General features: G+C 32.2%; 1 protein-coding gene across 3 annotated transcripts in view; it reads right to left on the bottom strand.

Moving 5' to 3' along the window:
- Nucleotides 1-27,755, bottom strand: part of Stag1 (stromal antigen 1) — a 378,160-nt gene that overhangs the window by 160,980 nt on the left and 189,425 nt on the right. For all 3 annotated transcript variants that reach the window (XM_047563511.1, XM_047563510.1, XM_047563509.1), the window contains 2 exons: nucleotides 16,939-17,015; nucleotides 4,200-4,404 (listed from right to left, as the gene is read on the bottom strand). In XM_047563511.1, the coding sequence (XP_047419467.1) occupies nucleotides 4,200-4,404; nucleotides 16,939-17,015 (282 nt within the window). The remainder of the gene's footprint in view (nucleotides 1-4,199; nucleotides 4,405-16,938; nucleotides 17,016-27,755) is intronic.

The raw sequence follows: 27,755 nt of genomic DNA, 5'->3' as shown, positions 1-27,755 counted from the left end.
CAGAATAAATCACCTCATTATTAATATAAAAATTTAATTCTTTATTCTCCTTTCTTCAAATAAGCACTTTCACCTTAAAAGTGAGAGGTAGCCAGTATTAGATTAACACTTTTTGCAACATCATAGAAAATTACATAGGTGAGAAAATAATGAAAAAGAAAGTTAAACCAACGTTACTCATCCTGAAAACTGCTATCTAACAAATATTTGAAGTCAACAAGTTATGGAGTATTGGTATACATTTTAAAAGCAACTGATTAAAAGTGAGATAACTAATTCTGAGAAAGATTCTTGGAAGAAATCATTATTTTCATAACACCAAACAAAAAAGTGGCAAATCAAAGAGAGTCCTACCTATTTAAGACAATGTTAAAATTTTTCTTCTAAAATATAAAAAATTCATCAAATTGGGGGAGAATGTTCCCAGTCTCAGACTATAACTCCACAAAAATAATTATAACGAAATGTTTCTTAAATAAATTAAATCCACAAACTAGGTTCTAATATGTCCAACTGAGATAGCTATTTAAAACAGAAATAAGGGTACTTGGTTCTGTAGATTAAGAGTAAATAACTGTACTGCAAAGTGAGCCTTCTTTATTAAAATGGACTGAGTACATAGAACACTATGTTTTAAAATTTCAATTAAGAGAAAAGAAAAATAAGGAACGTATGAAATAAAATGTAATTGTTAACAGCCTGTTTCAATTTAATAATAAAAAGTATTCCAAAGAGTTAACCTCCAATGGAAAAATCAGAATACTTATAAACAGGATTAAACAGACCTGAAGAACTACAGAATGCTGAAAGCTTTTAATAAAAATGTAGTAAAGTATACAGTTTAAAGCAATGCATAAACACTAATAATAGGGACACATTAGTTAATTCATCATAAGTAAGTGGGATAACTGGAAAACAGATTAAAAGTACTACTGATAAGATCACTCTAGTAACTTATGAAGCTATGGAACTCATCACATCTGTACCCTACAAAATAACTAACCTGATTGTCTCTCTTCTCAGCTAAGATATAAGCAATGTCAAGGAGCATTTTATTCCAAAGCCGATAATCATATCTGGCCATAACTGCCTGGTAACTGTCCATGCACATAGTCTTTGAAGCAGAGGATTAAATGTTCCTGCCCATTTTATCTAGTCCCCAAGACTTGTCCTGCAAAGTGAATAAAAATGATTATCTTTTAATCTATGCCTCAATACATACCACAAAAAAAAGAGGGCAAAGATGAGAACAAAAAAATCCTTGACATTATGGATAATTATTGTCCGACCTAGACAGAATTAAGTTCTCAGCAAGCCCTCTGTGCTTTATTGAAAGATAGGTGATTGATATGTCTCACACATTTTATCCAGCTAAGCTTTAGAAGATATGATGATTAGTAGAGACACATGGGAATTATAGTAATATCTTGAAATGAATTTAGAGAATGACTGAAAAATAGGTTCTATGCTTTAAAAAAAAATCAGTAAAACAATGTTGATAACTTCCACTTTTCAATATTTGATTTTGGAAAACAATTTCAAATGCAAATAATCTACATGATGAAATAAAAAGAGTTTGGGTGAAAACAAAATGACATTTGTCAAGCAGTTTTAAAAGCTATCAGGAACACAAGCAAATCATGGGAAGAGACAAGAAAAAACTAGGAGGGAGCTACTCAACTCAAATAGGAGAAAAGTCATAATGAAAATACACTTAAAAATGTATGAAATTAGCAACCAAAGGGATAGTTTTAATAGAAAGAAGAACTAAATGAATCATCATAATAAAGGCAGTTAAAATACAGAAATACATCATTTACATGGCATTGAAGGACAAATGCAAATGAATTAAAGTATATTGTTCAAAAAATCAAGACAACATGTTATTTTTGGTTCTGGGACTAAAAGACAGGGCTTTGTGCCTAACCATGCCCTCTACCACTGAAATATATCCCTAGTCTCAAGTCGATATTTTAAAAGTGAAAATATTCTGCATATTTCTATACTACAGTACTCCTTCTCTTTTCTTACTTTTTACTCCCTCAGTAGTAGGGACTGAACCCAAGGAGTTCTACCACTGAGCTACATAACCATACTTTTTATTTTGAGACAGGGCCTTGTTAAGCATCTGGGCTGGTTTTGAACTTTCCATCCTCTTGCTTCAGCAGGACAAGTGACTGGGATTAGAGGAATTCGCCAACATGCCCAACTTCTATTCTTAAAGAGTTATGTGGCACAAAGGTTTCTGGATTGAAGAGAGGTAGTCTACCCCTACAGAAGAGCCTCAGATTGCTCTGTAACATACGATTTATAAACTAACCTTTCTTTTTTTTTGGTTATGAATTGTCATTTTAAACTACTACAGCAGAACAGCATCTAAGTTTAATCTGAATTTTTTGTCTCTCCTGGCTTTAAGAAGATAGATAATAACTTCTTTTTGAAGGCAAGTTCATTAATTTTTTGTGATAGCAACTTTGGCTATTCAGAAGCAATTTCTACCTTATGTTTAAGTTGTATTTATTTCAAATCACTGAATTCTTTATGTATCTGACAACCAGGTAAATGGGCATTACTGTACACAGAAAGAAGAAAGATTAAAAGGAAACAGAAAACAATAAAAGAAAAAGCAGACATATGTAGAAGATATTAAAGGTCATGAAATTAGAAAGCAATGTGTAGTATCACACAACTTTTTGAATAAACATTTTTATTACATTTTAAAAAATATACAAGGTAAAAAATCTTTTACTTCCTAATAATAATGAAGAGGAGAATATTCTCAAAACAGAATAAACCATGTTTGTTGTACAGAAACCTTTTCAATAATAAATGATATTTTGATTTTCTCTTTTATAAAAAGCTAAAACTAAATAAAATATCTCCCTCTCAACAATGACAAAAAGGATGATAGTAAAAGAAAATAATCTGTGTTTCATATTTGTTTGGCATAGAACTAGACGAATAATGAACAGTAATTATGCACTAGCTGTATAGAGCAAGTAAAATAAAAAGAAAATTGAGAAAAAAATGGAATATTTCAAATAACTCCAGCTATCATCATTATACTGAATTTGTGTAACAGGTCAAGTCAAGAACAACACAATTTTAAATCAGGTGTTTGTAAAACTACCAGGATCAACATCATCTAGAAACTTGTTAAATCATGAGGGTGAGGCCCAATAATCTGTTTCTACATGTTTTTAAATGATTCTTATGCATGCTGATGTTTGAGAATCAATGCTTTAAATAAATGAAATACTGAAATTTAAATGTGAGATGAAATGTATTTAATGAACCTAGATCTGGTTTGTCATGGTAAAAATTAAGATGAAGATAAAGTAACTGCTACAAAAAGATGTAAGTTGGGAATAAATATGTGTGTGTGTGTGTGTGTGTGTGTGTGTATACACACACACACACACACACACACACATATATATACAAATGTGCACTCACATGCACATTCCATACATGAATGAAAAGAAATAATCATTTTAGGTAAGCACAGTTAAAGAAGTGAAGGAAAAACAGAACAATTGCTCAATTAACAAAATTACCTTGTGGAAAAACAAGAAAAAATGAATATACTTGGCTGACAAGTTAATAATAATTCTAAAATGAAGAAAGCAAAAGTATAAACTTCCTTCTATCAGTTCTTCAGATTATCTCTAGTGTACCTGAATGAACTGACTTTAGAGACATGAGGTCTAGATATGTTGAAGTGTCAGCAAAGCATTAGTTATAGAAAGAATGACTGTTCCTCACTAGATAGAATTGTTTCAAATATATAAAAAATATTTGCAAACAAGTATAACAACAATGAGCCATAAAGCAATGTAATTAAGTGGAGGAAAAAACTGTCAATTTGGAATTTCCACTATCATTAATTGGGTTTACCAAAGAATATGGCATAGTAGCCTCTTAAAAATTTCTTTGGTTGTAAAATAAAGATGTAGGAAAAAACATTCAGAAAGATATTTACTAACATGTTTTTATTCTTAAGGCTATCAAATGCCAGGTAACTAAACAGGCATAAACTTTACCTTAACACATAACACAAATCACTGTGATGAATTCGGTAGAAAGTGTTATTTTCCAGAATACTGCGATTAAATTAATATTTGCTCTAAAGAAAGTTTAATTAAAACAAAATATATTTAACAAACCAAATGGAAAGAAAGAAAATGTTGGTTACTTACCAGCAAGGGTACTTGTATGCCTAAAAGCTCTGACCTGGGAGTCTGACAAACCAGTCAAAAGGGAGATTACTGTGTCCATCATATACTCATCATAAATTATGCTATACTGACACTGTCGAATCAGGACTCCAATAAATTCACAAAAATTTGAACGAAATTTTTTCCACTGAGGTCCAGGCATGGTAAGGGGATAATCACCACTGTCCTAAAAGGTATAAAAAGAACATTAAGTATGACATGACAGTATATTGATTAAAGTTGGTTCTTTGTTTTTGGTTCTTTTTGGGTACCAGGGATTTGTACCCAGGGGGGCTTAACCACTGAGTCACATCCCTAACCCTATTTTATATTTTATTTAGAGATAGGGTCTCCCTAAGTTGCTTAGGGCCTTGCTAAATTGCTAAGGCTGGCTTTGAACTTGTGATCTTCCTGCCTCAACCTCCTGAGCTGCTGGGATTACAGGTAGGGCCACCACATGCGGTCAAGGGTTCCCCCCACACTCATAAGTAGAAATCCTATTTTTCAGAGTACATGTGGACAAAAATAAGATGTGATTTTCGTAAGTATATGGATTGTTTTATTTTTAATTTTTAATTTTTATTGTTTTTAATTTTAGATACTTTGATGAAGAAAATAAAAAAATTAAAATTTTAGACTAGAAAGAATATTTGCCATTGAATTCAGATCAATGTAATCATGATATTTATGTCACAAAACCCTTCCAGTATTTTTAAGACTATTTAAGAATTACAAAAAGATAAGCATTTCATTGAAGAACCCAAAACTAACCTTTCTTGTATGAAATGCCAACATCATTTATTCCAATGTTACTATAAACTTAAATCTTTTTTTTTTTTTTTTTTTTTTTTTTTTTTGCGGTGCTGGGGATCGAACCCAGGGCCTTGTGCTTGCAAGGCAAGCACTCTATGGACTGAGCTATCTCCCCAGCCCTAAACTTAATCTTAATTCTATATTGCAGAGTAAATTTATTAATTGTTCTAAGAAAAAAATCTATCACGAGCTCTTTTTTAAAAAATATTGTTTTAAATGTTAATAAACCTTTATTTGATTCATTCATTTATATGTGGTGTTGAGAATTGAATTCAGTGCCTCACACATGCCAGGCAAGGGCTCTACCACTGAGCCACAAACCCAGACCTACTATGGGTTCTTGGTATCATCAGATTGTATTATCTGTTTAAAGTATGAAATTGAGAGTGGAACCCCATTTTTTAAAGGGTTTCTCTCTATAGCCTAAAACACTTAACTACAGAAATGGAAATTTATAAGGCAGAAATATGACCACTACTAAAGTAGGTAAGAAGTCAACTAAAAATTTAATGAAATGTCCAATACCAAGTATGTGCTAGTTTGTCAGTGTAGAACAACAAGGGAAGTTTGCACTTACTCAAAACTCTTTTTGCACAACCTTGTACTCAAAACCAAACCTGGGGACAAGGAAGGAAAACAGAGAACCTCTCTCTAGCGAGAAAAGTCAGTAGAGTATAATCTTCAATGTCTAAGAAAAAGGTAAGAATCCCAGCTCCCTTTTCAGATATTTCCTTCTTACAAATCAGAAAGCCTTCATCTAGTGAAGAGAGGAAGAACAAACTGAGTTATCCCTATGGCACTAGTAAAGATCCACTGGGGTTTGAAGAAGAGTAAATTTAAACTCTCTACTTGAGAGACAGGGGACAAAACAGTCTTGGGTTCTGAAATCTATACGAGTATCAAAGGTGTGTTAACACTAGGAAAGGAGTGGCAAACTCCCTATCAAGTCCAATCTACATCTGTAAGGTGGAGGTCCGCTGCTACAAAAAAGAAGAAGAAAACTGGGAAGGTCCCTCAGTGGCTTCAGAAACAAAGGGTATGGTTAAATCTTAGGTAGGACATGGACAACAGATACTCCTATTATTCCATCAACCAACTAGGAACACCAGTTTACCACTGGTAAAGGGATAAGGGTGTGGTGAGAGATTTCCTCTATGACACTGGATGCAGAGATGGCAGAGGTCTGTGAGGATGGAGAATGAACACAAAGAAAAAAATCCTCTGATATCCTTAGCAGAAGGCAACAGCAGTACACCATTAAAAAAATCTGAAACGTATTATAAAAACAAAACAACCTAGCTCTATTCCTGAATAGAGTGAAAAACGTATTCCATTTTGTTTCTTTTTAGCTTTTGACCCTTGTACAAATATTACTATCAAGAGGAAAAACAGGGTTGGGGTTGTGGCCCAGTGGTAGAGCACTTGCCTACAACGTGTGAGGCACTAGGTTTGTAACTTGGCACCACATAAAACCATAAATAAAGGTATTATTGTCCATTTACAACTAAAAACTTTTAAAAATAATGAGGAAAAACATTTTCGAAAAAAATTTATTGTATTCAGGACAAAAGTTTCTTTAATAGTAGTTCTAAATTTCTCTTGAATTTCTTTACTTAGGCATGCCACATTTTTTAAAACTGGCAATGGGTACTGAAAAATGAGTATCTTTTTTTCAGGGAAGCTAAGGTATCTAAATAAGGAAATTAAAATAGAGATAAATCATTAAGTACCTTAAAAGCTTCATCCAAAACTAATATTTAAATCTTTGAGCAACACCTTATGATGTCTGAACAAAGAATTTATTCAATAAACAAATGTAAAGGTATATAATATCAAACAAAAAAATAGGAATAAGAAAGCAGAAGTAAGTTTAGTTTAGGAAGAGTATCAGGTAGAAATCTATAGGAAGACTAATAACAGAGTTGAGGAAAAAAAATGTAGTAAAAAAGCCATTCCTTGAAGTTTGTTCAGAAAATATAGGTAGAAAAATCTGTGTCACAAAATATGATGTATCATGCATTTATATGGCATATACTTTGCACAAGCAGAACTTTGTATCCATGCACTAGTGATTACTAATAGGCATAATTATAAGAGAAGACCTTAAGAAAAATAAAGAATTTGTTCTAGATCCTAGAGCTATAGTTGTCGAGTCCTGGTACTGTTAAGTCTATATATTGGAGTTTCACATGGTTTGCTAAAGGAAATTTGGAGGACAGAAGGGTTGGTTGGTTGGTGATCTTTCTTTCAACAGAGAGGCAAAGAAAGTTCTGTTGTCAACTAGAGAGACAACCAACTTATGGAAAAGATGTTTCAGGAACCTGATGGGTGAAGAAAGAACAAACAAACAAGAAAACAATGCCAAGCTTAAAAAGTCAGCAAGAAAACTAGATTTAGAGCCCAGACTAGGATAATCTCCTAAGAAGTTCATTGCACAGTAGAGCTTATACAGCTAGCAGGGGTAGAAAGAACTGACTGTACCATCTTTAAGAATTTGAATTTTTAATAACAACCAATAATGATCTACATAAATTTAAAATAGCAAAGAACAGTCCATTACAGATATTTGAGAGCTTAATCAATTTGGTCAAAAACCAATAGCTAACGAGATAAAACATCCTCTAGGAGTAAATCTAAGAGAATTGCTTTTAAAACAAGCTGATGGACAATGTTGTCCTATTTTTAGTGACATGCTTTTAGCTATCTAATTTCAACACACTTACCCAAAGATACACACAGTACCCCCTCCCCAAATCTGTGGGTTTGTTTTCATGGTTTGAGTCAACCTGTGGTCAATCAATCTAAGTCTAAAAATATTAATGAAAAATTAAGGACATAAACAATTCTTAAGTTTTAAATTCTTGTTCTGAGTAGTATGATGAAATATTAAACCATCCCATTCCACCCTACCCAGGACTTGAGACAACCATTTTTCTGGAATATCCATGCTGTATTCAAGACCTGCCCCACCATAGTGGAGAGAAAGAGAGACCACATTCACATAATTTTTTAAAATGTATTTTTATATAATTACTTTATTAGTTGTTATTATTATTAATCTTTTACTGCACCTACTTTATAAACAAAATTTAATTATAGGTATGTACATATCAGAAAAAAACTTAAGTACAGATAGTCCCTAACATATAGTGATTCATTTCATGACTTTTAGGTTTTATGATAATATGAAAATAACATGCATTCAGTTGCAATCAACTTTGAAATTTGAATTCTGCTGTTTTCCCATACTAGTGACCTTGAGTATGATATTCTCACAATGCTGTGCAGTGTACACAAGTTCCAGTGAGACAATCGTTAAGGGTAAAAAACTGAGCTGGGCTTCACAGCCTAAACCTACAGTCCCAACAACCTGGGAAGTTGATGCAGGAGGTTTGCAAGTTTGAGGATAGTCTTCGCACATTAACAAAACACTGTCTCAAAATTTAGGGATAGGGATGTACTTGGTGGTAAAAAACCCTTGAGTTCAATTTCCAGTAATTAAAAAAAAATAAAAAAAAAAAGGTTAATAAATGTTACTCTATAGTGTACTATGTTACTAAGCTATATGTTGTCAAAAGGTTAGGTGTATTTAGTATATCACATTTTCAACTTACGGTATTTTCGGCATATTATAAAGCCACCAGGACATAACTCCAATGCAAAATGAGATGCATATATACACAAAAGTTTGCATCATTGGTGATTTCAGGCATCTAGTATGGGTCTCACAACATATTCCCCAAGAATAAGTAAGGAAGGGCTTCTGTACTACTATTGCTTAAAACAGTAATTTATGAACCCTTGTTTAGTAGGCAGAAACGAATTACCAGCCCAATCGTCTACCTACCATCTACCTAAACAATTTATTGAACAACAAACATGCTCCTGTACCAGGTCCTTGACATACAAAAACTAGTAAAACAAGGATCTTCTCTTTCAAAGATTTTCTGCTTTAATTAAGGATATATATAAACATACAAAGTAACAAGAGCTGTTAAAAGGACTGTCAATTCTCTGCAGATGAGACAGCATGGGAAAGAGGAACAAGAATTGCAGGCAATACAATTAGTAGTCACAATAATGGGACTGTTGAGCTACATTAAGTTTCATAAACTAAAATAGAATTTCTGGTGTTACAATAACAAAGTAAGGGCCAGAGCACAGAGACTCATAAATAAAGCTAAGAAGTCAAACTTCATTCTGGAGGCAGTGGGTAGCCAACGAAAGATTCTGTCCAAGTGAGTAACGTGAGTAGATGTGAGCTTTAAAAACAAATATCTGGTTGCAATGTAGAGAATAGTAGTCACTCAGCAAAGGAACAGAAGAAGGGTTAAGGAGACTTACCATTCTAACACATTCAAAAACAAAATGAGAGGTGGAGCAGGGAATTTAAGAAGTAGCAATGGTGAGGAAGATAATGGGAGGAATGTGATAAACACGGAATTAGTGTTTAAATGTCAATTTAAATGACGGACAAAAATTAGTCTTATGTTTTTGGTTTGGTTGACTGGGTTTTTCCACAACAGGAAACAAAAAATTCATTGCTCCTGACATCCCATAGGAAGCCCAATTTTTTTTTTTTTTTTTTGTTTAGGATTGCCCAATTACTCTGTCCCATAAAAACAGATGGTCACATTTAATTATGTACAATATCCAATTTGCAGATTTCAGGCCACACTGATTTCAACATTCAAAATAAACCCTAAGTATCAGGAATAGATTATCAATGTACACTAAAATCATTATTTGGCAAATTTTCAATGGTTGTCAAACCATTACTTGATAAATGCAAAGCAAAATGTACTTTTACAAAGAGATGCAATGCACTTTAAAAAAGGCTCAATCTTAGCACTGCTAATAAATAGCCTGCTATATATTGCCTACAATATGAAGCACACAAAATTTCACCTACGAAATTTCCTTCCAAAAAGATGTATAGCTAATCTAAAGAGGTCTTTAGATCTAACATTCAATTACAAAACAAAAAGGATATAGGAACATGTTAAATAATACAGAAAGAAAAAAAAATCTGGGAACAAAACTGTGGGACACCTTACAAGACAACTTAGTTTGATGTTGTCAAAAAGTTAATGTCACCTAAAGAGAAAAAAAAAAAAAGTTGAAGAACTGTTTTATATTTTCAAAATGTCCTGAGGGCACAACAATTAAATACAATGTGTCAATCAGTGTGCTTTAGTTTCACTAACTTCTTTGTGGTCTTTCAAATACACTGGCTATGTTTCCACTTCTTTGCCCTTGTTTTCTCTTCCCTCAGATGTGTGCTCAAACGAGTGCTATCAACTTCTTGAAGTCTTGGCTCAGTGTCGCATTCTTGATAGGTGTTCTTGAATATACTACGTTAAGTTATCCTTTTTGGGTCAATCTCTTACTGATTTCAATTTTCTGCACAGTATTCATTGCCATCTATCATACTACAGTAGTTGGCCTGGGTGTATTATTTTTATTCTTTGACTTTTTCCTCTAACTAAAATGCAAATTCCATGAGGGCAGGGGTTTGTGTCTGGTGTATTGAAGGGTATATCCTCAATGCTTGGAATGTAACAGACATTCAAATATGTACTGATCAAATGAACATGTCACCACAAGAATGCTACTTTCAAAATGGTTCTAAAAATCATGATAGGGATACCTAAAATATTTTATACATGCTTAGTCTTTAATTAATCATCCACTTTGACAATTTGTTTCCTTAGTCACAGATATGAGTATGTAAAGTCAAAGCAACAAAGATTGCCAGTATCATTCCTTTTAAATATGTCTTGCCCAAAACTGTTATCAATTAGTTAAATGAGGTGCCAACAAATGTTTGTCTTTTACTCTCATCTATGAATCTTGACAAACATCTCATTTAGAGAGGGCAACAATCTATCAATGGATTTATGAGCAGGAGGCAGGAAGAAGAAACCAAAAATAGTAACAATTGGGATACTGATTACCTCTGGGATAAAGGAAACCAGAGGTCATTTTGGTAGTATTGGCAATAAATGAGTTCTTACATTTGGCAACAGCATACTCACATATCTTACACAAGAGTTACATATATTGTTTTGCATATATCAAGTGACTTATATGGAAAATAATGGTGTATTTAAAAATGTCTGAAATTATGCCACATCTGTGAATTTATGTAAACCATGACTCAAAGAGTTTTCATTTTATTTTTGCCTCAAAAAGTTAAAATGCATAAGAACTGTGTGTCAAGGGAGCAAAGAAAATTATATACTAACTCACCCTTGGGACGCTCTAGTAGAAAATAATTTTGCAAAACAAAACAATGTTTGAACTTTTGTTTTGAAGTTTTACTGTATTTAACAATAATTTGATTATTTCAGCAGACTGCCGTGATGCATTTAAAGAGAAATTGACCTTTATAATTAAGCCAGAACTAACTCTTTAGATTCTGGCAAAACTTTATACTTCTAAAATAAGAGCACGTTAATATAAAATCCTAATGAATTTTAACTGATTTCATTTGGCCTATACAAAGTTATAGCAATTAAGAAACAGTACTGAAAAGTCCATGCCACAAAATTTTTATAATTTTCATACCGTGTATCCTTTCCATCTTCGACTCTTTAGTACTGAGTACTTATCTACAACACTGTCTAGTGTACTTAGGAGCACAATGTTTTTAGCAAGGCTTAATTTATAAGCATCAAAGCCAATCTCTCCTCAGTCTGGCCATTTTCCCCAGTCTGTTTCCTCTCAAACATTCTAAACTCTCTTTTCTTTACACTCCTTCCAGGCTTTACAGGTGAACTTCTATTCATCATTAAAAATCTAGATTTAGGGTTACAGATGCAGCTCAGTGTTAGAGTGCTTGCCTGGCATGTGTGAGGCCCTGGGTCCAATCCCCAGTACTGCAAAATAAAATAAAAGAAAGAAATAAAAGTCTAGTTCTAGGGATACTTTGTGAAGAACTCACACCTTATATAATTAAATCATCCTTTGGGGTCTCACCTGGATATTGCATATTTCTTAACTATTAAACATGTCAATGTGTTATTGCTGGGTATTCCTTAATTGGGTTTTAGTTTCAGATTATTGTGGTAAACACAGAGGATATTTCAGGTATTCCCAAGGGAAAGAGTAATATGAATTCAATACTGAAGAGGGTGGACAGTAGAAATGGCACTCCTTACTAGTATATTCACTTACTATAAATTACTAATGTAACTTCAATGATTTTATAATTTATACTATTTTAACTCATCGCAAAATAAAAAAGTACTAAGCACAAAAAAAAAGAAACTAAAACCTAAATATATGTAATCAACAATGAACAATAAATGTCATTGCATTGATACTTCTACCAGATGTTCTAATATCACTATAAAAGTTAAAGCCACGATGAACTAATGAGATCTAATAAGAATCTAACCTTGAAAAGATCACATCACAAGGTATGTAGATTCATTACCAATATTGGAAGTTTGTATAAATGGATACAGAATCTTGAGATATTAGATTGTGATATTTTGAAACGTGTAATTATGGCATTTAATTAAAATATTTAAAAGGTATACAAAATATTCCTTTTGTTGTCTTTCAAAGATTACTTTTATGTGAATAATGTTAATACAATAATATGAATATTTAATTCTATGAATAACTACACACACACACACACACATATATATATGCTGTGAACTATACCTTAATACAAAACATGAGGACTACACAGTCTTCTACTTACCGAGGGTAGAAGGAAAAAAATACTTTCATCTATTTATTTTAATTTATCAGATACTTTAAAATTAGACATAGAACTAAAAAAAAAAAAAAAAAAAGTGAAATAATTATCAGTTACTTAAACATACTTCCCATAAGAAATCTAGCTACTTTTTGAGATGGAATGTGGGAAAGAAGGCAAAGAGGAGAGAGGAACTTTACATGTCAAATTAACATTATCCCAAATTTTCATTATTAGGTGTTTAGGGCTGAAAAATGCTTTCTTGATGGAATGTACAAATGAAAAAATTTAAGAGAATATATTTGGGAATGGAAATAATTTGATCTTTTCTCTATATTCTGAAGAATTCCTTTTATAATTTTTAGGTTTGTGTGCTATTTAATCACTTTTATGTTTATTAAACATTTTAATCCCTTAAGTAACTTCATATAAAAAAATAAGACGAAAGTTCTATAGTTAGTATAAATAAATAAATTTAGGGAAGTATGTATAATTACAAAAGAGAAGAGAAAAAAGCTACAGGGTAACTTGTAATCATTATAGAAAATCATCACAATAATCTTACAATTTATAAAAAGAATGAAAGGAGCTAAATGAATATATTAAATGTGTTGTTACAACGGTTTCCTTATGTACAAGTCATACTTATATATATGAAAACTATGTCAGTTAACTTTGGAAAAACGTTCCTAAAAGCTTATATACAGAGATATGATTCTAATAATCTGAGAAAGAAATGTTATGCTTTGCCTTAGCTCTGAAAGGCTGATTCCAACAAGAGCCAAGTATATGTTATCTATTGACTGAAGAGTCATAGAATGTTCTGAGAAATTAATTTATTTTTAAATTAGATTTATACAATTATTTAATACTTCTAGCTATATGCAAGTTTGCAGGGCTTAAAAAAAGTTTATTAATGAACATTATTATCTATTTGTAATAAAGAATAGGAACATTAGTGTACTTCTCAGGCAGTAACATACTTTTAGACCAACTCCTTTAAAATCTATCTATATTTGATCTAACTCATCTGAACTTTACCACACTTTGCTGTATTTGTTTTCAATAATATTTTAATCACTACTTGTTTGAGAGTCACTGTTAAAAGTTTCTTAGAATTTAATAGTTCTTATTATCAGATCTTTTAAAATTTTACCAAAACTACAATGCACCAAGAAACCACTCCATTAACCCCCAGGAAATAAATAACCAAAAAAGTATTTTGAAGGGAAAAAAAAAAAAAAAAAAACAATTGAATATGGTATATCTCTAATATACAAGCATTTAAACCCAAGTTCTTGGGTATAAATACAGCAGCAAAAAGAGCCATATTTTCCTGAAGTGACTGAAGATAAAATAGGTCTCAGAAGATATCTAATAAAGAATTATGTTCTAAATGAACACATTCCTATTGTAACCAAATGTTACTTGTACAAATAGGAAAAAAATTTAAATGGTGATTTTAAAAAGCCATCTTTGATTAGATCACTATCTCAAATATTAGAGAAAAATATTTAGAAAAATGAAATAAATGCTTTTTGAATAATTATTTCATTTGCTATGTAATTCATTATCACATTTGATAACAGTTTACTGTCTTTCAATATATCCTGACTATTTGACCATATTGGCATATCATGACCTTTATTTCCATGAATTTCTTGTCATCTTCTAGTTGTTTAAAATCTTAAGACAAAAGTAATGATTTTTCTTGAGCTGGATGTGGTGGTGCAGGTCTATAATCCTAGAAATTTATGGGAGGCTAAGGTAGGAGAATCACAAGCTTAAGGATAGCCTTGGCAATGTAGCAAGATCCCGTCTCAAAATTAAAAATAAAAAAGGCTGAGGATATAGCTCAGTGGTGGAGTGTCCCTGGGTTCAATGTCCAGTGCCATGAATAAACAAACAAAAGTAAGAATTACTTGTTATCATGCATTTTTACAATATATTCATTTGTTTTCTCCTCCATCTGTTCTCACATGTGAAGGGTTTTAATAACTTAATTCTTGGCTTTCTTCTCTTTATTTACCTTAAACCAGTAATTCCAAACTTTGGTTTATGTTAGAATCAACTGGTAAATTTTAAAAGTCTCCATACCCAGATCACACACTTTACAAATTCATCAGAGTAACAAGGGATGTGGGGGACAACCCAGTTCCAGTATGTTTTAAAGATCCCCTGATGATGCTATTATGCAACAAAGATTGGCAACTATTATCTCAAACTTGTGAATGATCTTTCCATCAAGTGTTAATATCCTTAAGGTTCAAGATACATAATACATTTTAATTTGTGATCTGAATCACCTTTGATACAAGGTTTAGCATGGTAAAATCATTCTGGCAGCTGATGAAGCAACCTCCCAATCACACTTTAACCTGGTTTTGTTACCTTCTGTTTGGCACATATAAGCTCTTGAAATAACCAGCTTATTTTTTGGTGAATAGAATATCTCGAAATCCAGGTTTGTTAGTTTTTTAGAATGCTAACATAGTTAACTTCATATAAGTTGATATGCCTTATATGCTAACACGATCCAAACAGAATCTGGGGCATGCCCTTTCAATTAAGAATTTCTAAGAATCTTAACATTTGCTACAGTTTGCATCTGCAATATCTCCTAAAGGCCTAAGTTTTAAACGTTTGTTTCCCAGACTGGCACTGTTGGGGAGGCTGTGGAATCTTTTAAGAGATGGCGCTTAGGTAAAGATCTTGGGGCCTTGGAGGCATGCCCCTAAAGGCAAAGTGAGACTCTTTCTCTTTATTTTGCTCCCCAACCATGAGATAAACTGTTTTGCCATGCACTGGCTGCCATGATGTGCTGCCCAAACATAATAGGGTCAATGAATCATGAATTGAAACCCTCAAAATTTTCCTTTTCATAGTTATCTCAGGAATTTGCATTAAAGAAATCTGACTAGTACCAAGCCAAGAATTAAGTAAAACATATAGATACTCACACTGGCTTAGAAAAATTAAAACTGTAAATAATCTAAGTGAAGGGGAAAAAAAACCTTTACAATGTCAAAGGCTTTAGGGATTACAAAATTGAAGATAAGGAATTATAGACATATATATGCATGGATCATGATGTAAGGTTCCTAACATGGAACTGGATTAATAGTTTGAAAGTCACTAGCAGAATGTTTCTGTAAAGAAGCACATGTAAAATATTTTTGTTGTGAGCTGTTATTGAGAAGGTTAACATTTGATAAGACACCCATGATGTTATGTATGTTTGAGTGTATTTGTTTTATCATGTTTGTATTTATTCAACTGAAAATTAGTAACAATAATAACAAGAAAGGCTCCGCTTGCAAATAGAGAAAAAAAAAAGCAATCTTTTCTGTTGAAAGTCAAGAAAAAGGAACATCTGCCAGAAAATAGAATCATAATTTAAATCAAAAGGAAGAATATTAAAACTGTAATTAGCAGTGGCCCAAAGCATAAATGAAAAGGGTAAAACTGAAAATGTTTCAGCATTTACAATCCATGTAAAACTGCTTGAGACAATATTTCAGTGAAAATAGGAAAGGAGATTATGAAGACAAAACAAACATGTATTCTAAATGAAAACTGGAATGCCCTGAAGTAGAATGTCCAAAACAGAAGGTTAAGTTTCACATATACACACAAGTAGGGCATAGGAGGTCAGTGAAAGTTCTGTTTTAAATAACTGTGGAAAATTCTGAGTTAAATAAATTTAAGCAGGTTTTACTTCATTAGCATGTCTAAGAATCTTAAACATGGAAATGTGCTTTGATAGTAAGAAAGGTATAATACAGAACCCGACTCAGATTTCTTTGAGCTCCAAACCTTTTTTTCCTCTAAAGCATTTAATGGGACTAGCATTCCACAGAAGAGAAGTGTTGGAGAAGCAGTTATAAATTTGGGAATTTGAGAATGTTTTTTCAAGAATAAATGTCAATAATCAACTTCGACTTCATACCATTAATTTTCTTATCCTTATCAAATCATCAAACATTATTTAATGCTAACGCCAAACTACGTAATCAACTCCCCAAAGCTATTAGTTTTGTAATTAGGAGCAACAGACTGATATTTAATATAAATAAGTAATAGTATATCTTTTCTTATACTAAACACCAAATCAAAACAAAACTTGAAATAATCAACATATCAACCATTTAAAAGTATAAGTAGGCAATCTGCATAAATATTGGAATGCTATACCTCATCAAATTCTTCAGTCATTTTTCTGATGATTTCTGCATTCTGCATATTTCGAAACATCTCTATTCTCACAGTACCTGTGAAACAACAGATTTTACAGTTATTCTTTATCTACCTCATGCTAAACATAAAATTGAATCTGACCATTGTTCGAAAAATTTTAACAACTTATGTTTTCTCTTTCCTCCTCAAATTCCTATATCTTATATTCTAAAGGAACCTCTTATGTAGGAACTTCAGACTTGTTTAGACATTTTTAAAAAATCTGAATATCTAATGAACTAGATGATAAGTATAGAGAAAGAGTATTGGGGAGGGAGAAGACAAAGACATAAAACATTAAGTTTATGCTATAAGAGAGCACTAAAGATTGAGTTAAACTTACACTGGTGATATCTAAACACAAAGCTAGCTGCCTTTGTCTTAAAAATGTCTGAAGTATAGAAAATATATTTCTCTTGTGGCTGTTTCTGATATTATTTTTTTAATTTTCTTTTAGTTGTACATGAACACAATACCTTTATTTTATTCATTTTATGTGGTGCTGAGGATTCAACACTACGTCTTACACATGCGAGGCAAGCGCTCTACCACTGAGCCACAATCCTAGCCCCTGTTTCTGATATTCTTTATCATCAGAATGTTCTTCAGTAAATTAAAATGTCTATTGATATAATACCACTCACACCTGTTTTCTCTGAACATAAAAAGTTCCTAAGTTCTACATAATTATCAACAAAGAAAAATTTACTTTTTCATCCTATTCTTTCATAACATTTCTATATTTGTTAGTTTATTTTTACCTCAACTATGATTATGTAAACTTTACCACTAATACCAATAAGGAAAAAAGAAGTGGTTTAGTTGAAAATTTGCATTAAAAATCAACTTAATTTTTAAAAATTGAAATGTAATTCAAAATCAATCTAGTATATAGAAAATCCTGGCCAAATAATTAAATATGACTGTTTCTTCAGCATAAATATAAAATATTCAAGTTTTAAAAATCACAAAATTAAGACTCTAAGAATTAATCAGAAAATAATTATAATCTCTGACAGACTTCTTGTCAGAAATTATCAACTCCAATTCAAAAAACATTTAAGAAAAGAGGGGAACAACTCCTATTGGGTCTCCTCCCACCTTTTATAAGCTCTACCTCTTTTTCTTCTCACTTGAATAAATCCTATTGTTTTATGCTTAAAAAAAGAAAATAAAGAAAAAGAGGGCAGTGTCTCTAAAATGCACCATATTTTTATAAGAAAGAGCATGGAACAATAGAATAGTTACTAGAAGTCAAGAAAGTGTAGCCTTCATTTAGAGTAATGGACCATTAAGAGTGGTGAATGTCTGTAATTTCAGCTCTCAGAAGGTTAGGGCAGGAGAATCACAAGTTCAAGGACAGTCTGGTCAGCTTAGTAAGACCCTGTCTCAAAGTATTAAAAAAAAAAAAAAATTTGGGCTCAATAGCACATGCTTGCAATCCTACCAAATGAGGAGGCTGAGTCAGGAGGACAGCAAGTTCAAGAAAAGACAAGGCAACTTAGAGCCTGTCTTAAACTAAAAAATATAAAAATAAAAGGGTTGGATTTATAGCTCCATGGTATAGCACCCCTGGGTTCAAGCCCCATTACAATAAATAAATAAATAATGAAATTAATACATTTTTAAAAGGTCTAGAGATATAGCTCAGGTGTAGATTACCCCCAGGGTTAAATTCCCACTACCTCAAAAAAAAAAAAAAAAAAAAAAAAAACACCAAACCAAACGACTATATTGGCACATTAAATTCAATTCACTAACTGGAAAACTAATAATGTAAAACAGATACCTGCCTTATCTTTTTAATCAGAACCATATTCAAGCACATTTTAGTTACTTGGTGCATAGCTTGATCCTCTATCTACAGGATGCTGAATTTATCAATATGAATCTATCAAGTATCAATAACCGGTATTCCCTATATCCAAGAGTGAAGATAACAAAGTCTAGGTTGGAAGTTAGGGAAGAAGAAAAAAAAATTTTAAAGATTTTGTTCCAAACGTGTAACTTCTTAAAAAAAAAAAAAAAGGGGGGGGAAATTTTTGTATTGTGAATTTATGTTAATGACAAAAAAATCTTGAAGATAATTTATTAATAATAATTTATTATAATTTATTCATTACAATACAAGCTTAATTTTCCAAGATTTAAAATTAAAGAGAAAATCTGAAATTAAATTTGAGGCCACAAATAAAATTAATTATCACAAATAAAAGCTGTCTCTGGAAGACATTCCTATAATCACCCAAAAACAAAAACTGATTTAATAACGTAAGTCAATCAAAGTTAACCCTCTCTGGGTTATGAATTATCCTGTCAATCTGAAATAGATTTCCACAGATAAATACGTAATACATTTTTTAATTGTATTTACTGTATAAACTACTATTTTGTTAGTTGTTGTTTAGTGGCACCCTAGATAAGTAAACTGACATTCAAAAACATTATAAAATTAAAATAATTAAAATTAGATTTTAAATGATTAACCATTCATATTAATCACACATAGATTTTATGGACTACAATGCTGCAAAAGTCAATAAGGTTACACAGAAAAAGGCTGGGGTTGTGGTTCAGTGGTGGAATGCTTGCCTGGCTCATGGGGTTCGATCCTCAGCACCACATAAAAATAAATAAATAAAATAAAGATATTGTGTCCATCTACAATTAAAAAATATTTTTTTAAAAATGGCTACACAGAATATCTTTCATGTTTGGCCTCAAGTTTAGAGTTTTGCCATATAAATCTATATTATAACAAAACTGCTGAAAGCAAGAAGGGCTTGTGGAGGCTCCAACATTCACATGGACTTGGGGGCACATACGAAAAACTTGTGGAGAGAACACAATGCTGGCACAGACAACATTCCCTGAATCTGCCTGGTAAGAAACACAAAGCACAGCATGAATATCACCCAACGTGTTTAATGTGAGCTGATAGGAAACAACAGATTTCAGCTGGGACACACTACCCACACAATACATGGCAGATTCCAACAGTAAAGCTCTGGAAAGAAGCATCTTCAATCCAAGTACAGGCTAGGAGGAACTTCCTCTCACCCATGTATTCTAACTTCTATTATCATTAATTTTTATTTCTCATTTTCCTTACAGCTACTTTATTATATGTCTTAACTGGATTATATATTTTTCTCTTATTTAAAAATTTTCTTTGTTCTTTCATCCCTGTTCATATATGTCTTAATTGGATTTATGCATTTTTTTCTTTTGTTTGAAAATTTTCTTTGGTCCCCATTTCTCCTTCTTTAGTATCATGTTATCTTTTTATTAATTTTACCTTTAACAATTTTTAACATTTTAGTCAATTCTGTATTATTTTTACACTTTCCCATTGTTCTTGTTGTAGACATTGTTTCTTTTTTCATTTTTTATGGTTTTGGGGATTGAACCCAGGTCCTTGTGCTTGCAGAGGTATGCACTCTACCAACTGAGCTATATCCCCAGCCTGATATTGTTTCTTTTACTTTTTTTTTTTCTTTTTTTTCTGTATTTCTACACCTGGCTTGTTTTTATGTTGTTATTACTGTTACTATTTTTTTTTTTTTTCCTAAGTCATTCTGAGAATTCATGTTTGGCAACTCCATTCATGGCAAGTTTTGTCACTAACCTACACCTGCACCTGTTCAGAGAAATCACAGCCTACACTAGGGAAAACCTAGTCCCACTCAAATCATTGCAAAAGAATGTATGAGAAAAATGTCCTCAGTTGACAGTCCAGAAAGACCTGGCCCAAAGTATGCAGGGTTACGGGGTTCTAAAGTCCATCTCCTGGACATTCAGTCCCACAACAGCACACATAAATAACACACTGTTTTTGACACCACACCTACAAAAGACCTACTTTCCCTTAAGTCACTCTCATGGAACCTTTCAAACTGCACACTGTGGAGTAATCACAGTGTGCATCTCAAATACTCCACTGTCAACAACACACCTGTATGAACTACTAGAGAGACCCTACTCTACTGAGACCTACAAAGAAAGCAAGTCCCTGAGTTTCTGAGTTCAACTGCAGCAAAAGTCACTAATCACAGCCTGAGAATTCACAAAGAATTCCAAACACTACTACCTAGTCCATTTGGAGCTAAATGCAACATTCTGCAACAAACTGATACTCCAGGGCACATCATCAAAAAAATCTGTCTCACTGAAAGATCATCACATCATGATGGAAGAGATGTTCTTCCTAACAGATGCACAAATCTTCATAGAGAAAAGAAAGGAATATGAAAACAATGCAACATGATTCCTCTAAAAGTTCAAAACTATCTAGAAACTGATACCAAAGATAACAAAGGGGATAAAAGGTCAAAGAATTAACTTTTAAAAAGATTTGTTTAAAAAAGAATCAACTAATTCAAAGATGATAAAATAAATAGCTGAGTGAATTAAGGAAGACAATGTAGGATATGAAAGAGTCCTTCAATAAAGATAGAGAGATTCTGGAAAAGAATCAAACAGAAATCTTGGAAATGAAAAGTTCAGTAAGTCAAAAATCTCAGTGGATAACCTCACCAACAGCTTAGATGAAGTGGGAAAATATCATAAGGGCTTGAAGACAAGATTGATGAAGTATCACACATCCCATCAGCAATAAAGAAAGAAATAAGAAAAAAATGAACAGAACATACAAGATCTATGGGACACCATTAAAAGATCAAACAAACATATCAGAAGAGACAATGGAGACGAGCTACAATGCAAAGGTATACAAAACTTATTCAGTTAAATAATAGGAGGAAAAATCCCTAAATATTGGGAAAGAAATAGATATTCAGCTACAAAAAGTATTTAAAACCCAAAACAGACATGACCAGAAAGACATAAAACCTATGCATGACAAATTCAGTTAAACTGCTAAAAGTATAGAACAAAGAAAATATTAAAAGCTGCAAGAGAAAAATGTTAAGTCACATATAAAGGCAGATACAACAGGATAACAAATTTCATAGCAGAAACTCTAAAGGCCAGGAGGGCATGGAATTATGCATTTTAATCCTGAAAAGCAAATAACTGCAGACTAGACTACTATATCCAGCAAAGTTTTCCCTCAGAATCAAAGGAAAAATAAAGACCTTCCAAGAAAAGGATAAACTAAAGGAATTCATGACCACTACACCAGCATTACAGAAGACACTTAAAGGAATCCTAAATCCAGAAAAGGAAGCAAGATAAACACAATCATGAGAACAAAGTAAAGAATAAACCTCACTAGACGATAAGCAAACAAGAAATAGGACAGAATCAAACATTATTAATACAACAAATCATCAAATGACTAAGATGAGTAAGGGAAAAACAAATGAACACAGAATCTTCAAAACAATCCAAGAAACAACAACAAAATCACAGGAACTAGTATATACCTTTAAACAATAACGCTGAATGTCAATGATCTTAATTCTCCAATGAAAAGAAGCAGACTGGATGCCTGGTTTTTAAAACAGACCCAGTAGTATGATGCTTGTAAAAAACTAACCTCACTGAAGCGAAAGGATAGAAAATGATGTTCTAAGAAGATGGAGGTAAAAGCTAACAGAAGTAGTTATATGCATATCTGATGAAACAGACATATAGCCAAACTTGGTGAAGAGACAAAGGTCATTTCTTATTAATGAAGAGAACAATCCATTAATTAGGAAGATACAATGGTTATAAATCTATATGCACTGAACATAAGAACATCTGGTTTTTATATAAAAAAACACTATTGCACATAGTGGAAGAGAGAGGTTCCAAGAATAACGGTCAGTGATTTTAATACCTACTCTCACCAAAAGACAGCTAATCAATGAAGAAAAAAAAAAAATCAACAAAGAAACACCAGAATTAAATTATACTATAGATAAAATGGAATTATAGACATCTACAGAATAATCTACCCAATACTATCAGAATACACATTCTTTTTCTCAAAACATGAAAGGTTTTTCCAAAGTACATCACATTTTAGGCCAAGAACAAGTCTTAACAAATTTGAAGCTGGGAGCAGTGGCACAGATGTGTAGTACCAGCTACTTGGGAGGCTGTGGCAGGAGAATTAAAAGTTTGAGGGCCACCTGGGCAACATATACAGAATCTGACTCAAAATAAAACAAAAAGGTCTGGGGAAGCAACTTAGAGGTAGAATGTTCCTGGATTTGATTCTCAGTACCATAGGAGGAGAGGGGAACTGAAATATTTTCTTGCATTCTATCATATCATAATGGAATAAAATTGTAACACAGATCAAGAGAAACTATAAAAATTATACAACATGTGGAGACAGAATACACTTTGAATGAATAGTGAGTCACAGAAGAAAATGGGGGGGGGCATCTTTTTTCATCGGGAGGAAATTTTTAAATTCCTAGAATAAAATGAAAATGGAAACACAACATACCAGAATCTATGTGATACAGGGAAACCAGTTTTAGAGGGAAGTTTACAACTGTAAGAGCCTACATTGTACAGAAAAACCTCTAATAACCTAATGATGCATCTCAAGGGCCCAGAAAAACAAAATGGGAGGGGGAGAAACTCATAGGAGGAAAGAAGTGATGAAGATCAGAGCAGAAATAAATGAAACAGAGGCTAAAAGAACAATACAAAGGATAAGTGAACAAAGAGTTGATTCTATGAAAGATAAACAAAACTGGAAAATCCTTAGCAAAATAAACAAAGGAAAAAAAAGAGACCCAAATAAATAAAATTAGAAGTGAAAAAGGAGAAATTACAACAGAACAAGTTGTAAAACAAATTATAACATCACTGAAGTCAATACCAATCACTATGAAATATGATTTAAAATTGTTACCGAACTGTAAAATCCAGAAAGATAAATTTCTAAATAACATATAACATTCAAAATTGAACAAGGAGAATATATTAAAAATTAAATAGATCAGAAACAAGCAATGAGACTGAAGTCTCTCAACAAAGAAATGCCAAGAACCAGATCAGATTTATTGCTGTATTTTACTAGATTTTTAAAGAATTAATACCAATGCTGCTCAAACTATTCCATAAAAAAGGGAAGGAACCCTTCCAAACTCATTCTAACAAGGCTGTGTTACCCTGATACTGAAACCTGATAAGCACACCACAAAAAAGGAAATGATAAGCCAATATCCTTGATGAACATAGATGAAAATATGCTAGATAAAATATCACTTGCAAATAGAATTCAGCAATACATTAAAAAGGTCATACATGACCGAGTTGGCTTTATTTCAGGAATGCAAGCATGGTTCAACGTATACAAATCGATAAACATAATACAGGACGTAAATAGAATCAAGGATAAAATCTGCATGACCATCTCATAGTTGCAACAAAGACCTTGATAAAATTCAACATCCTTTTCATGACAAAAAACCCTGAATAAATTAGGTATAGAAGGATCATACTTTAACATAAAATGCTATACTGACACAAACCCATAGCCAACATCAATATGGAATGGTGAAAAACTGAAAGAATTTCCTCTAAAATCAGAACCAAAAAAAGGGTATACACCCTCACAACTTTAACTCAATATAGTAATTGAGATTTTAGTTAGATAAATCAGACAGAAGACAAAAATAAAAAGAATACAAATAGGAAAGAAGGAAGCCAAGTTATCTGTTAGCATAATATAATTCTAAGAATATCCTAAAAACTTCACCAAAAGACTCAAAATTTATAAAAATATTCAGCAGAAGTATTAAGATAGAAAAGCAACTTACAAAACTCAGTATCTTTTCTATACACCAATTATAAATTCACTGAGTAAGAAATCAGGAAAAGAATTTCATTTACAATACCATCAAAAAGAAAAAAAATGAGGCTCTAACTTTTGAAGATGGAAAAACCTGTGTATATGGACTGGGAGAATTAAATATTGTTAAAATAATCATACTAAAATCAATTTGAAGATTTGATGCAATTTTCACCAAAATACCAAGAACATTCTTCATAGAACTAGAAAAAGCAATCCAAAACTTCGTTTGAAAATACAAAAAAAAAAACAAAAAAACAAAAAACAAAAAACAAAAAACAAACCCCAACCAAACAAACAAAAGCAATCCTTAGCAAAATGAGCAATGCTAAAGGCATCACAATAACAGATTTCAAAAATATGTTACATAGTCATGGGGGAAAAAAAATACAGCATAGTCTTGGAATTAAAACAACTGACATAAACCAGTGGAATAGAATAAAGGACCTAGAAATGAACCCATGTATCTTCAATTATCTGATTCTTGACAAAGTGCCAAAACACATGTTGGCGGGGAAGAAAAAGTCTCTTCAAGTAATGGTGCTAGGAAAACTGGGTATCTACATGTAGAAGACTACATGTATCTACATGTACATGTACACTGGATACTCATCTCTCCCAGTAACAAACTTAACAACAAAAAACCAAAAAACTCAATCAATAAATAGGCAAAGGAATTAAACAGACACTTCTCAAAATAAAATACAAATGGTCAACAAATATATGACCAGTATCGAAATCAACTCAAACTGGATCAAAAACTTCAACGTAAGACAAGGAAGTCTGAAAGGGGAAAACCCTTCAAGATATTCGTACAGGAAATGACCTCCTAAATAGGATTCCAATAGCTCAAGAATTAAAATCCAGAATTGACAAGTAGAATTGTATCAAATTAAAAAACTTCTGCATGGCAAAGGAAACAACAGAGTAAAAAGACAACTTACAGGATGGGAGAAAATCTTTGACAGCTATTCATTTAACAGAGGATTCATATTCAGAATGAAACCCAAAAAAGTTAACAGGGGTAATCCAATCAATAAATAAACAAAACTGCACTGAAATTACATCTCCCCCATCCCCAGTCTCCGGGTCAGAATGCCCATAATAAATAAAATAACAAATGCTAGTGAAAATGTAAAGAGAACCCTTATACACTGTTGATAGCCATATAAATTAGTATAATCATTATGGAAAACAATATTGATATTCCTAAAAAAAAAAAAAGAAAAATAGAATTCCATATCACCCAGGTATAATCCTCCTCTGTACATACCTGAAAAAATGAAATCAGCCTACAGATGAGAACATGCATAACCAAGTTCATTGTGGCAATATTCATAATAGCACCTAAGCCTAGGTGCTTCTCAACAGATGAATGGATTTTTTAAAAAAAATATGGAATATATATACAATGGAGAATTATTCAGTCAAAAAAGAATGAAATCATATTATTTGCAGGAAAATGTATAAAACTGGAGAACAATCATGATAAGCAAAATAAGGCAGACACAAATAAATGTGCCACAAGTATCTTTTTTTTTTTTGGAGGGGGAAACTAATTTTTAAAAAGTTGACCCTGAAGTAGGAAGGAGCTATTAGAGGAGGAGAATGAGACAAGAGGGAGGAGGAAGAGACAGGAGAGCAAAACAAGGTAGTAGGGCTGGTGGATATGATCCAAGCACGATATACACGTGTATGAAAATGTCACAATGAAACTCAATAATTGGTACAATTAATATACATTACTAATAATAATTTTTAAAAAGAATACATAAGTTATAATAAATAACTTCAAAAAATCTCTTTCAAAATTTTTAAAAATCAAAGTAATGCCAAAAACAATTCTGGAACCATATGGAAACCAAGTTGAAGGATCTTGAACACAAACTACAGTGAGAAAACAGTTTATAGTTAAAAATTTCCCATTCGAAAGTAAATATTTCAAATACATTTCTTTTATGACATTCTGCTCATTTAAATGTAGATTTGTGCTACATAACAAGTTGTAGAAAAGCAAAAGAATGAACTTTAGTTTTCAACTACTTAGGAATCTGTCTTTCATGACTGCTTTTCAAAAATAGTGCAAAAAGTTCCTAAGCTACTCTTGTGAGTAAGCAGGAATATTCCTCTATAGAGTTTCAAAGGGAAAAATAAATTAATTCTTTGCCTCAGTATAACAAGTAGTATTCTTCATTAATCTAAAAATACATGTAATATTGTCAGATTTTTATCCGGAGATTAAGTATAATTTACACACACTGCTTATGTAGTATACCCTTAACAATGAAGAAACCACTGTATATAAAATTTTGCTGCTAATTTTTTTATTAAGATACACAGTGATACACAGTGCTGAGTGTGGTAGCAGACAGCTGTAAGCCAAGAAACTCAGGAGGCTCAGGCAAGATCACAGACTTCAGATCAACCACAGCAAATAAGCAAGACCCTGTCTCAAACTAGAAAATGAAATGGGTTGGGAATGTAGCTTAGTGGTAAAATGTATCCAGGTTCATTCTTTAGTACACCTCCCCACAAAAAAAAAAAAAAAAAAAAAGAGAGATGCACAGTGAACATTTTCTTGTTTTTCCATTCATTTCTCCCTGGAATCTGAAAAACAAGGCATTAATTTGTTTCAAAGTTCCAAAATCTCTATAAAAATATTTCATTTTTTCATGAGTTCACCTTTCAGAAATATTCAGGTACACATTAATATATATCATTTTAAACATTCTGACAATTCTTATTTTAATGCCTGTGGTACTCCACCTCCAAGATAATCTCCTGGCCAATAATCCCCCAACTTGTGTTATTCAAGGTGTAAGGTCCCCTCTACTAACTATGGGCTGAATTTAGTGACCCATAACTAACAAACAGAATAAAGAGGCAGTGACTGTGTGTGACTTGGAAAAGAGATCATAAAAGCAGTTGTGTTATCACATCTTTTCTTTTTTAGAGCTCTGAGGGAAGCATGTTATGAAGAGACTCAGGCAGTATACAGAGGCCCAAAGCAACATGA

This window comes from Sciurus carolinensis, chromosome 9, assembly GCF_902686445.1.
Source record: "Sciurus carolinensis chromosome 9, mSciCar1.2, whole genome shotgun sequence".
Taxonomy (NCBI): Eukaryota; Metazoa; Chordata; class Mammalia; order Rodentia; family Sciuridae; genus Sciurus; species Sciurus carolinensis.
The sequence above is the reverse complement of the archived record's forward strand: the minus strand, read 5'-3'. Positions and strand labels throughout refer to the sequence as shown.